We start from the raw sequence: 14,228 nt of genomic DNA on the forward strand, positions 1-14,228 counted from the left end.
CAAGGTTCCACACATTCTAGTCCCAAAGATGCAAATTTTCTTCCATTAGTTTTCTATAGCCCTCAAGTTTGTATTTTGGAAATTTGATTCCTAAATGTATGTGTTGATGGTATTTGGAGGTGAAAACTCTGGGATTCATGTTCCAGGAAGCCATGAGGATAGGACCCTTTGATGGGATCAGCAGCTACCTAAGAAGAGAGGGCCCAGTAGGTGGTTCAACGGGTAAGGGTGGGGCCACCAAGTCTGATGACCCCAGTTTCATTCCACATAGTGGAAAGAGAGTCTTGACTCCCATGAATTATCCTCTCTGATCTCCATATATGTCCTGTAGCATGTGAACACCAGCACTCACATATAAAAATCATACACACTAAAATAAATATATATGTATGTAGATGTGTTTAAAAAATTAAGAAGAGAAAGAGAGATCTGAGCCAGAATATTCTCTCTGGCTATCATCTAGCGATGCCCATGACATGTTGTAATGCAGCGAGAGGCCTCTCACTAGATGCCAGCAATAACTTTCAAAACGATGAGGAATTAACTTCTTTGTCTCCAGGTAGTCGGTAGCAACAGACTAACACTAGTCAACTTGGCTTATCTGTGAACTTCCCAATCATGTGCAGAAAACCCCCCTCCTTTCTTCTCCTTTTAAAATTCTGCCCAAACATCAAAACCTTGTACATGAACGTTTTCCTGAGCATCCCAGCATGGAACGCTATCTTCCTTCTAGAAATCAATATGAATCATTTGGCAATTAAGCTTGCTTTATGACTTCTCTTCACGTGCTTAATGTTACTTCCATAAATAGTATATAAGTAACTGGAGCCCGGTGCCTTGCATACAGCAGGTGCAGAATAAGATCTATGAATCTGCTCTGATGATTTGATGCCTGTCTTGGTGACATATCTTGTGCCTCACATATATGGGCATGGGTGACATGGACCTCAGCTATGTTACTGAATTTTTTTTTTTAAGGAAAAAAAATAACACATGAAAATTCCCAGCTGGCATCTCACTCAGCCCTCTCAGGAAGGCAGCAAGAGCCAACCTGATTAATTTTTTTTTCTCTTCGGAAAACAGAATTGTGGGAACCTTAAGCACAAGGGAGGAGCATGCATTATCTAAGGCACGAGACAAATAAAATGTCTCCTCCAGTTTTGTTCCAGGAAAATCACAAATCAATAGGAAAAGCTGATGAGAAAATAAAGTAACCGGAAAAAAGGCTTGCATGCCAGCCTTGCATCGATGGAGAAATGGAATCGTCTTCAATTACAACAACAGATTTCCCACAATCCATAAAAATCTCTGTTACGGGGTTCTGAAACAGTTATGAGCAATGTTTTATGTACAGAATAGATAAAGACCCTCCATTCCACTACAACCATCACTTACACGCGTTGGTTATTATGAGTGTGTTTAGTGCCAAACGTAAGCAATTGTCTCAACTGCCAAAAGCAGTCAAATCATTTCTTAGCTGAACTAGCCAATAAATGCCCTTAAAAAAAGTTGTAGATCTAAGAAGGCCATGTAAACATGGCCAATGTGTTTTTGACACACTTATGTGCACAAAGCCTATCTCCCTAGGGGAGAAGGACTGAATAACTCAGATAATTGTGGCTACAGAGCTGGCTGTATTATTTACTCCTTCACCATAGAGTGGAGTAGAAGCACTTTAAAAGTTAATTAAATGGGATGAGACTCTTATGATTTAAACTTCCATCTATAAAGTTCGATTTAGCAAGTGTGTAATTGTAACGAGCTTATCATTTGCCAAATTCCCTCCCAGGTTTTTTAACTCTCTGGGCTCACAACAATGTTTAGCTCAAAAGAGATGCTCCCGTGACTCCAGGCAGAGTGATGCAGAGATACCTGGCCTCCATTGAAAGAGATATCCAGTCGGAGCCACTCCTTCAGAGGGAGGGTGAATTTTGTTTTTACAGCCAGGTCCTCTCCTTTGACAAGATGCATTTGAATGTGCAAACCGCCTACAAGGAAGAAGAAAGGTCATGACACTGGCAAGGAGCACCTTATGGTATGTGAAGAGGCGATGCTTTTTCAATAATTCTCCTAAAGAAGTTACAAGAATAAATCACATTCTCCCCCCCCCTTTAAACAAAGCCAAGTCAAGCCAAGTGCAGTGTGTTGTTGCACACCTGTAATCCTAGCACCAGAGGCTGAGGCAGGAGGATGGAGAGTGATGGTTCCAGTCCAGTCTGCCTTAAGTTCCCACCTTCCTAGATAGGGGAGCTTTGAGAAAGAAAGGAAGGAAGGAAGAAAGAAAGAAAGGAAGGAAGGAGGGAGGGAGGGAGGGAGGGAGGGAGGGAGGGAGGGAAGGAAGGAAGGAAGGAAGGAAGGAAGGAAGGAAGGAAGGAAGGAAGGAAGGAAAATGGGAGGGAAGGAGAGAGGGAGGAAGGAGGAAGGAAGGAAAAAGAGAGGGAGGGAGGGAGGGACGGAGGGAGGGAGGGACGGAGGGAGGGAGGGAGGGACGGAGGGAGGGAGGGAGGGACGGAGGGAGGAAGGGACGGAGGGAGGGAGGGAGGGACGGAGGGAGGGAGGGAGGGACGGAGGGAGGAAGGAAGGAAGGAAGGAAGGAAGGGCAAAGCAAAAACCAAACCAGCAACACCCCAAAACTGCATTGTACATGCATTTCTTTGTAAGTAAGATATTTATTTTGAGCCCCTAAGGGGAGAAACAAGACTTGACTTGGAGCTCACAGTTGGTTCCCTATGGTCTTGTCTGCATAAACAACACCCAGTTTCTATTTTCAATTTCTGTTTCCAAATGAACAGAAAACAAAGACACCTTTGTCTAACAACGTGAACCAAAGGCTCATCTAGATCCCATCAATTTATTTTCCCAACTTTACAAGTTGTCATAATTCCACAATCATTTCTGGTAAGATTACTTCTCCAAGTCTACCCAAAAAATAATCAACTTGTTTTTGTTTTTGTTTTTTTTTGGTTTTGTTTTTTTGTTTTGATTTGTAGAAGGAACATGCCTTTCTTTCTCCATTCCCATTTTATTGGATTCCACATCTAAGTGGCATAATTACAATGCCCATTCAATAACCACTGGCTGCTTGCAGAATAATGTTCATTTTAACCTCATAGAGCCGCAGTGCTGACAGCGTCTTCCTTATCCCAGACAGATGTTTCCGCCAGGAGAAAGAGTATGAGAAAACTACAAGATCATTTAGAGGCTCTGTTTATACTCACCCTCTTCTGTAAGGAACACAGAAGGTGTGCCGTACATCTCATTAGAATCAACAAAGTACAGAATTCCACAGAGACTGGCCTCACAATAATGGAGTAAATAAAGCCACAGTGAAACGGTAACCCTAAAGGAGGGAGGCGGAAGAAAATTCTGCAGATTGATATCATCCAAGAACAGGTAATTACAGTTAACAATGACCAAGTAAATTGCTTTCTTTCTAACGAAGGGGTGGGTTTGCCTTGGTGTTCATCATGGGAGATCAGCTTGCAAAGCCTGAGATTTTGAGACAAAGGAGGTAGTTATAGTAACTGCAAAGATTAGAGTTAAGCTCCTTTGTACAAAACTCGCTGACATTCTACCTTGCACCAAAACTGTTCCGGGGCTCTCGGAGATGCTCACGTGCCACCGATTTGAATTCCTGATTGAGGCTGATACAGCGAGACAGTGAATAAAAATACGGAGTTTTAATAAGAGGCGATGTGATAAGGAGCTATTTTAATATCTGTGATTAAAAGGTAAAAAAAAAAAAAAACATAATTAGAGCTTTTTGAGCAATTTTGTTTCTTTCAAAGATAAAAGCCCCAAATGTAATGCTCTGCAAATGGCATCTCCACGTGACATGTGGACACAAATGCACCATCTCAACACTCGCATTACAGTGTTTCGGTAGCCCAGTTCCAGCCCATCAATATGGAACAACTCATCTAATTATTCCGTTCCTGCATGGGGCTATTTCAGTTGGGGGAGGGGGAGGACACTATGACAGAGTAGATGGCTCAGTTGGTCAAGTGTTTGCTTTACAAACACGAAAACCTAGGTAAGATACCCAGCAGCCCGGGCAAAAGGCCAGCAGCCACGCTGCCTTCTTTCAACCCCAGCCCCGGGGAGGCAGAGACAGAAGAATCCCTGGGGCTCACTGGCCAGCCCACCCCAGTTGGCAAGTTCCAGGCCAGTGATAAACCCTGCCTCAAAAACAAACTGAACAGCCGAAAGGCTGACCTCTGGCCTCCGAATGCACGCGCACACGTCTGCCTACACACATACAAAACACATACATGCCCACACGCATAGAGAAGGGGAAGAATTGTACATCTGTGATTTACGGAATGAGGCTAAAATAACAGGTCGCAAACTCAATTAGGACAGTTTGAGTCCAGATACATGATACACCCGTCACTCAGGAAATATTTGCTAAACACTTGTGGGAGGCTCCACACCGTGCTGGAGACCAATCGCTCAGAGACAAGGAACAGGGAATCAACACGTGTATGACAGACACATGACTCAATGTCAAACAAATGCATCCCGCTCTTTCGATTTAGCCCCGTAGCTAAACAGAAGCCTGGGTTATGACACAGTGGCCCTCAGTTCTTTGGGGAGGTACAGCCAAAGAACTCTTTCAGAATATTCTGGGCTTTGTAACCTGGCCCTGAAGTCAGTGTCACAATATGCAAACAGATGGTGTCGCAGACTTCCCTCCTGACCCGCCCAGCTGAGCAAGCTCATGAAGATAAGTTATTACAAGGAAGCTTAGCGAGAACATACGCTCGGTGAGTGACTCAAGATCTTTTTACCGCCAGCAGCACAGGAAGAATTAAAGCACTCGGCTAAATCCATCTGATCGGAGGTGAGCTAGGAGCCATTTCCAGCATCTTCGGCTCAGCAGAAGGAAAAATAGATGTGGGCTCTGCTGAAGTCGATGGAGGAGATCAGAGGCCCAGGGTGTTCTAGCAGCTCATCCAATCTTCCAGGACGGAACCGGCCAAGGCCACGACTACAATCTCTGCTGGCTTTGGATGGCTGCACTTGAAGCCTCGGAAGGCCTGAGCCTCAACACCTCGCTGCCTGCTCATGCCATCTCTGGGACCAGCCCAAAAAGATGGAGGAAAATGGAAGGCTCCCGTGTGCAGAAATAATTTCCATGTACATTAAAGTTTCCTGGTTCTCCGATTCTCTTGAAGCATTTGTGCACAGCGCCTTGCCAAGCTGTGTCTTTGGAAGGAGTTTTCCCCACTAGCTGCCAGGTGGTCAGATACAAACAGACCCACCCCACTAGCTCACCACCTGCCCTCCTTACATGGGGTAGTCCACGCGCTGGCTTCGAGTGGCCTCCAGCTCTCGGTTCCGGAACCTCGGGAGTTTCTTCACGATGCCAGTGTTTTCTCCACTGGAGGCATACGGGAAACTGAGGAGAGCAACTGCATCTGTAACCAGCATAGAGTTCACTTTCAGTTGTCTCCAGAGAAGCATCCCTTCCCAAGGCACACCCTTCCTGGCACCCCGGGCTCCCAGTTCCGGCCAGACTATTAAAGCAATAGCCTAAAAACGTGATCAAGCATTCACAGAACACAGAATCTAAGCCAGAATCCACCATGCTAACTAAACACATCAGCAAGGCTGTCTTCATTAGTTGTCATTACAACTTCAAGTTTTTGTTATTAGTCCCATTCTGTGGTAAGTCCAAGGCTAAGTTTACAAAGTTCAGAAGTGATAAGGACATCTATCTACCTATCTATCTATCTATCTATCTATCTATCTATCTATCTATCTATCTATCTATCTACCTTTCTATTCATCTATCCATCTATCCATCCATCTATGGATCTATTATCTATCATTATGTATCTATCTATGTATCTATGTATCATCTATCTATCTATCTATGTATCATCTATCTATCTATCTATCTATCTATCTATCTATGTATCCATCCATCCATCCATCTATGTATCTATTATCTATCATTATGTATCTATCTATATATCTATGTATCATTTATCTATCTATCTATCTATCTATCTAATCTATCTATTTTCTTTGCGGCACTCAAGGGTCTTGCACAAGGTAGGCAAACACTCTGCCATTAAGTTATATCTCTAGCTTGCTTTTGTGTTCTTACCCACATTGCATACAGCCCTTTAATGCTAGGAGAGAATTTTCAATCTGTGTTATAGTTATGATGTTAACACTTTGACAGAACTCATGATGGTACAATCAGTATATAGCAGTATAAACATTACACATGTATTACCTTATTGAACCTTCATTATCATGACTAGGGTACAGATGGGGAAACAGAGGCACAGTTTGCCAGTTGTACTAACTAACATTTGGTGTATGCCAGGCAGCGTGACAAGCACAAGGGTAATATCACTGAACTTCACAGTAAATGACCAAGTGGGTCCTTGAGCACAGCACTTGACAGATGAAAGCCTGAGCCTTACAGAGGGATAAATAAAAAGAGGTGGGGCTGGGGCTCAAACTCAAGCAATTTGGTTGTGGAATCGGTGCTTTTGAATTTACACTACTTTTTGTATTATTCTGGTTTTGCAGTTCTGGGGATCAAACCCAGGCTCTCACACATGCTGCAAGCACATCCTATCACTGATGTATATCAACCTCATTTTGGTGTGGATTCCATTTCCACTCAACATATCACCTCTGCACGAAATACCTAATTGCATCCCTAAAAACGGAGATGGGTTCCGCTTTCTTTCCCAAGCATGGGCTCTGGAGCATAGGCATATCCACAACAGATCTTCTAGGGGAAACCAGGCCCTTGGGTTCTTTATCTAACATCTACCGTTTTAATGAAGGCTAAGCATACATTTCTATTTTCCATATTCCCTTGACCTAGGAATAACTATGCCTTTCTCCTTCTTAAAATAAATGCTCCTGGGTTTAAACATCCATAATTCAATGATGGAAACCCACTCTTCCCGGGACTCCTGGAGAGAAGAGCTGGTTTCTGTAAGAGTCATCAAATTCACAGTATTGGTACATATTACAGGTTCCTCAGCCTGGGAGGCCAGGCGCCTCAGCTCACTTCCCAAAGAGATACAAACTTTAGTAAGTGTAGAAGTACCTTGAGTTTAATATGATCTGAAAATCCCAAAAGCAGTTTTTAGAATCACCAGCCCTTGTATATATATTTAATAGGATTAAGCAAGCCAGTTCCCCCAAAGCATCTAAATCATGACATGAATTGGAGCTCCATTTGGGCACAGAGGACTTGCTGGTCTGTTATGAGGCTGTAAATGGAAATACTGCAGAGGTCTTTAGACTCTGAAGATAGTTCATCAAAAAGATTGATTTTAGCTCACCCTTGGCTTGGCTTCTGTATGTGGAGGGAGGCAGAAGAGGCCGGACAGCCACATTTGTGCCAGGAAGCCTGAAGCATACAACAAAGCAACCTCACACAGGAAAAATGAAGCTTCGGGAAAGAGGTTTTGCTCACCCTGGGATCAAAGGGCCCTGCAGCCAGGGTCTGTAAAGGGAGAGCTCTCAACCCAAACAGCTAAAATAACTTTGCAAAGATACGTAGTTTTGGTTCCCAACCAAGTCAAAAGCACGGGCATTTTCTTATCAACTCTGTAGATTTAATAGTTCTGCTGTGTTTTTCCCTCTGCATCATCTTATGTGTCCTTTATAATCAAAATTAATTGGCAAGAATGACATTTCAGAATCCATCTAGGACAGGAGAGCATATAGGCTTGCAGTCCATTAGCTGACCGTGGCTGTTGGGAATATAAGACAGATGTTCTTTGACTTAGGATGGGACTGTGTCCTCAAAAATTTCAATGGCAAAAATTAAATATAAAAAATGCACTTACTATCCTAATCTACCAATCATTAGCACTTAGCCTAGTCTATCTTAAATGCACTTAGAGCACATATTAGCCTAGAGTTGAACAAAATCATCTTACATAAAACCTATCTTACAGGGTACTCTTGAGGAGAGAGGGATAAGAGATTGAGGTAGAAATATAGAGGTAGAAGGATAGAGGAGAGAGAAACAAATAGAACCACAGGATAGCCTCGGGAGGGTCTGGATCATTTTCCACTAGCCCCTTCTGTCTCTTCTAAAGGGCTTTTTATAGGAATGCCAAGGGGTGAAGCAAAAGACCTCCCCCTAGCCCAGCCAAGTGCAAATCCTTCCAATCACCTAGGAACCACACACATGGTCAAGCAATCCTCTAATGCAGCCCTGCTGGTTAAAGCAAGCTCAGATCTCATTAGGAAACCTTTGTGGGCCTCCACATAATACTGTACTAAAAGTGGAAACCACGATGGTTGTGTAGATACGATTCTCCACCATCAAAAGTTGAAAAATCCAGGGCTAGAAGTCTGATTCAGTGGTAAAGAGTCCTCTCTAGGCTACCAGGAGGACCTGGAGTCACATAGAGTTGGCAATGTAACAAGCCAGCTACGGTCTTGTGCATGCCTGGAATCCCAGCATTGATTATCATCCGAGTTTGCTGGCCACCAGCCTAACCCAAAAATTCAAACTCTGGTTCAGGGAGAGATTCAATCTCAAAGAAATAAGGCAGAAAGTAATTAAGCAGGACACCCAATGCCCTCCTTTGGCCTCCATGTGCACACACAGGTGTGTACATTTGCACCCACATGTACACATACACCATACATATACACATAGAAGTTTAAAAATCCAAAGTCAATCCATCATAAATCAAGGATCATTTGGAGTTGATTAGTGATGTCTATCACAAAAGTAGACTAGGGAGTGACAGTATCATTCACCATCAAAACATTTATAGATAAATTAGGTACAAAGAAATTTAAAGACTTATCCAGTTGACTCTAGATGGTCCATCAAGTAGGGACCTTCCTGCCTTCATTTCCATTCTCAGAGCCTGGAACAACGCCCAGTGCTTGACAGAAGTCCCATAAATATTGATGAATAAATGAATACATGTAACATGTAACTATAGACAAGTTAGAATTCAAACCTGTCTCTCTTTTTTTCCAACATTTTCTACAATTTCCAGAACATGCACCACACTACCTAAGACAAATAATCCCTTCAAATCCTTCCTTCAAGTCTATTTCTTTGACTTGTGCATGATATGAGGTTGGAGAAGAAGGAAACAGCATTAACACATACACATGCACACACACACAGACAGACACACACACACACGCACATTGTCATAAAGGTAATGCATGTTTGGAATTCTTCCCGAACTGCTTTTATTTTGTTTCTTTAAAATTTTAGAGCAATAAGAGGCACTGGGATCAAACAGTGCAAATCTCTTCATTTGGAGACAAGAAAAATGTCACTGTTCTGATGATAATTGTGTAACTGATAAGAGGCCCAGTTCTGACTCAAACTGGAGCTCCCCATAACACGCCAGTGGGGTTTTTACTAACCAAACTATGTCTTACAAGCACTCTGGGAGAACAATGGCTGATGTACAAACACTAAAACATTTTGATATTGGCTAGTTAAGTAATGCTACCTTGAATTCTCAGGGCCTCACCACCTTCTCTGCCCCACCTTCAGGTTACGGCCTGGCTCAGCATAGCTGGGGTGAGGGAAGGGGTCCACCAGCACCACTCTACTCCACCACAAAGGCTGGTATCCCACCCATGATGTAGACTGGGACCCCATCTCTTCCTGGTTATCGTAGTGTGTGTGTGTGTGTGTGTGTGTGTGTGTGTGTGTGTGTGTGCGCACACGCACATGAGAGTCCATGTGTATAAGTTTATGTGTGTATGTGTGTGTGTGTACATGAGAGTCCATGTGTATATGTTTGTGTGTGTATGTGTGTGTGCACATGAGAGTTCATGTATATACGTTTGTGTGTGTATGTGTACATGAGATTCAGTGTATATGTTTGTGTGTTTGTGTGTGTGTGTGTGTATATATGAGAGTCCATGTGTATATGTTTGTGTGTGTATGTGTGTGTGTGCACATGAGAATCCATGTGTATATGTTTGTGTGTGTGTGTGTGTGTACATAAGAGTCCATGTGTATATGCTTGTGTGTTTACATGGATGAAGAGTCAATGATCGAGTCTTCCTTTATTGCTTGCTCTCCACCTTACATTTTGGATACAGGGTCTCTCACTGACCTGAAGCTCACCAATTCAACCGGACTGATGAGCCCGGAAAATCAAGGATCCTCTGGCTCTGCTTCCCTGGTGCTATGTTACATGTGTGGCACCATAGTGCCCAGCATTTTACATGGGTTCTGGGGATTCAATTTGGGTCCTCAAGCCTTCTCAAAATCCTTCTTCCTGGTCCCCGTTGACTATTTTAATCTCATTCTTGAGTGGGCCGGGGCTCGAGGAATCTTGTAGCCCACTGTCTGGTCCAGCCAGAGGACTGAGACCCCGACATGGAACCCTAACTCGGGGGAAGGTCCTGTCTCTGTGCAGCAAGGCCCTTCTCAGGATGAACTTCAGACACAGCAAGACACCACGGAGAAGGACCTCCAGTCTGCACAGGGAGGAATTATACATCTCCCTGCAAGAAACCTCTATGGCTAAAGGTCAGCTAGCAGAACCTGGGGAGAAAGAAAGCACGGTTTTTCAATCCTGAGATGAACCTTTCAAGCAGAGGTCCCTAAAAAAGCAGTAGATACTGGGTGCACCGTTGTCCTTAAAGTCAAGCCTGAAAATAAAATCAGTATGTTCTGGAAGGGATGATTTAAACCATAAATGCCCCAAGAGGTATCTGGGTAATGAAGTGGATTCCTTTGGATGTCTGTGGGATATCCATTCTCAGGAATCTTGAGAATATAGGTTCCCGTCCTTAGAACTCATCCTCCACACATACTCACGTGTACACAAAGATTCCTGTAAGGATGTTCAGAGGGGCAACATTTTTAAAAGCAAAGGAAAGAGAAGCCCTGCCTGGAGGTTGGGGAGGCCCCATGAGTAAACTGCTTGCTTCACAAGTGTGAGAACCTGAGTTAAAAAAAAAAAAAAAGAAAAGAGCTAGGTGTGGCATCACCCACTGTAATCCCAGTGCTGGGAGATGAAGACAGAGGATGCCAGCGGCTTGCTAGGCCAGCACATCTCACCAAATCAAAAGGCTCGTGAGAGTAATACACACCTAACACTGACCTCTGGCCTCCACACGTGTACACGCATCTACATGCATCCCCACACACGTGACCGCAAACACACATAGAACACCTTCGCGCGCGCACACACTTGGCCTGCCTGCCCGCCCATGCGAGAAGACGGGTTAAACAAGTGATGGGCTATCAGACAATGGACTGCTAAGGATCTGTCAAAGAGAATGGGGCCAAGTAACACAGCCTGATGGAGAGAAATCTCTGCTGTGGCGCTAGTGAGTGTAAGGCAGAGCTGCTCCTAGGCTATCATTTGCTTGTGGAGACAAGGAGCTAACCTTAATGCTTCTGCGTGCAGAGGATCATTCTGGAAGGAGAAGCAAGAGATGCTTGCACTGAGTTTGCTTCTGGGAAAAGGACCAGAAGACTGGGGTGGGCGGAACTTCTTCCCGCTAAACCTTTTTACACGATTTGAATTTTTTACCAGGTACATGTATTACCTTTGCAGCTAAGGAAGGCGAGAACAAAGCCTTGAACATTTCCAGGCAGGCTGAGAGAAGAAGGCGGCTGCATTCCTCTGGCCTCCCTACCCCAGGCCTCTGAGGCTGTTCAGCTCAGCCCAATTGCTTCAAAGAGACCAAGTCCAGTGGGTGAAGGAAACATGATTCACATCGATAAAAATTCAAGTTTAAAAAAAGTCTTCCTTCTAATTTAGAACCTGGGTTAGGGCTGTATTAGCATATCTCAGAGAGACGGCATAGCAAAGTCGAAAGAATGGAGGTTTGGACTCCAGTTAAATAATCTCTCTGAGTCTCTGTTTTTCCTCCTTCATTAAGAAGAGGATGAGAATAATACTGTCTTTCCCACGAGACTGTTACAAGGATTAAATGAGACAAAGTGCCTGGAAAAAAGTGTTTTGTACATTATAAAGGGCAACGCAGATGCGAGGCACTAATTAGTGTTATTACTGGGGAACTCAGACTACTGTGATTAACTGGGGACAGGGGGACTGAGTCTGTAGTGTTGTCTTTTTTTTTTAAAGTCCAAATATATAGCTTATAATTAGAAATGGATCATCACGTCATTGGCTTGAATAATCCCAATGCATATAGAGCTTGTTTGGGAGTCTGCTTTATTTCTGTCCCCACAAAGACAAGTCAAGCCTGGCTCCAGCATCTGACTTAAATTTCAATTATTTTGTTGCAATGGAATTTCATGGAAAGAAACCATGCTTTCAAGGGGTGAGACGGCTCAGCAGGTAAAGGCACTCGCTGCCAAGCCTGATGACCTGAGTTTGAACCCTGGAATCCCCGTGGTGAAGGAGAGAACCAACTCCCTCCCAGGTTGTTCTCTGACCTCCACACACGCCTACACCGTGGCATGTGCATGCCCCCTCCCCACCCCAAATAAATAAATAAATATAATTTAAAATGCCATCCTTCCGATCCACTGGGACTACATGTGAGAATGACCTTTCACTGAAAGGAAAAGGAGTCATCCATGATCTCGGAGGGTTTCTTATCAGAGACCAGAACTGTCTTGAAGGAAGACACCAGGGCAGAACGGTTCCTACTGTTAGTGTGGTACTTGAAAGTCTACCCAGCGTGGTCCTAACCTGAACAACCTCCCTCACACCTGAGACGCTGCCTTCAAGCTCAAGTAAGCTCTTCAAACACACATCAAGCATACTGCTAGTCTGCATCTTCAATCTTCATCCCATGGCAGATGCCAGCAGTCAGTTGACACGATCCTTCTCACCAGAGCAGACTCTCAATCCCACCCCCCCACCCCCACCCCCCACCCCCCCGCTTTAGGACGGTGGCGGAAAGCCTGTCTGCCACCCTGCCCAAGGAGGGATGCAGTCACACAGCCCTCTCGCCCATCCAGCGCTGTAGCTCCCACTGTCCTTTCTGCCCTGTTCCTCTAACTGTGAAAGCTGTGCTTATCCATCAGGTCTCTGTCCAGTGTCACCTCTGTGACAAACCCCAGTGAAGCATCTAATAAACACACAGTAGCTTTGTCCAAGGTGAATGACGTGGAATAGATAAATAATAAATAAACAGGTCCATAACCTCAGCCTCCTGGATATAAAACCGAGTGGTTAAATAAGAAGTTTGGGAGGCAAACGATCCGGCCTTATGTACCAGCTCGAGAGTTGATAGCTGTGTGACCTGAGATGGGTCATGTACGCCCCCCCGCCCCCCCCCCCCCCCCCCCCCCCCCCCCGTCCACTTCCTCATCAGCAAGTGTGAAGGCAGGGTGTTGGGAAGAGCCGCTAGGTTCTTCCCACAGTGTCTGGCACATGACAAGGACTCCGACATGGAGAGTGGCTGTGACTGTGCCATAGCCGTGTTTGTCTCCCACACAGCCACCTTCAAGAGAAGGACTAGGTCTCCATCCGTGAGTTTCCTGACTTGGGGAAGAAACTGGTCCACAGAGGCTCGGTCAGTCTTTGTCTCATTTAACTGAACGCACTACACCTCACAGGAGGGGTACTCCTAGAGGGCTCAGGAAGCCAGAGGTCAGGGAGGCGATTTCTGATTGGGGAAATAAAACATGCTCACGAACATACATATATTTGGGGTCGGGGCAATGTGAACTGGCTGCCCGAGTTTAGGGAGGCTTTCAGGAGGGAGACATGGGAGGTGACGGGAGGTAAGGCTACATGCTGATGGCGCGGGTGGGACTGGTTGAGACAGCGCAGGTCAGTAGTTATTCTAGGTCACAGGAACTCAATTAGGAAGACATAAATGTGGGAGGGTCAGACTCAACCTACTAACATAGAGCTGAGCCACCTGTGTTTGCAAGAAAAGTGACTGGGAGTCTGCAGCCTTAGCCAGGGTGGCTGTCACAGGCCACCTGGGGAGCTACAGCCTGTCTGCAGAGGGCCAAAGGAAGACTGAGGGCCAGCTCCACACCTCCTCAGCCTCCACGGGGGTTAGGGCATCAGGGTGTTGTCACAGTGTGATCCGCCCTGGAACGCAGCATAAGGAGCTTGCATTCTCAGGGTCGACGGGAAACCAGAAAATAAAGCTATTTGATTACAGTGTCCGGTGGATACTGGCTATGGAGGAGACAGAGGATAATGCCAGGCAAGGTCACTAGCTCAGACCCGGTGGCCAGGGAAGTGGGCATTTAAGCAGAGGTATGAAGGAGGTGAAGGAGCAAGCTGAACAGAGATCTGGGAAAT

General features: G+C 44.9%; 1 protein-coding gene across 1 annotated transcript in view; it reads right to left on the minus strand.

The window, feature by feature from the left end:
* Sel1l3 (SEL1L family member 3) overlaps positions 1–14,228 on the minus strand; it is a 112,054-nt gene that overhangs the window by 80,299 nt on the left and 17,527 nt on the right. Inside the window, exons 3-5 of the mRNA XM_052734937.1 lie at positions 5,294–5,420; positions 3,219–3,340; positions 1,873–1,988 (exon numbers count right to left, since the gene is read on the minus strand). Coding sequence (XP_052590897.1) covers positions 1,873–1,988; positions 3,219–3,340; positions 5,294–5,420 — 365 coding nt within the window. The remainder of the gene's footprint in view (positions 1–1,872; positions 1,989–3,218; positions 3,341–5,293; positions 5,421–14,228) is intronic.

The sequence above is a fragment of the Peromyscus californicus genome, unplaced genomic scaffold (genome assembly GCF_007827085.1).
Source record: "Peromyscus californicus insignis strain IS unplaced genomic scaffold, ASM782708v3 Scaffold_13__1_contigs__length_99412109, whole genome shotgun sequence".
Taxonomy (NCBI): Eukaryota; Metazoa; Chordata; class Mammalia; order Rodentia; family Cricetidae; genus Peromyscus; species Peromyscus californicus.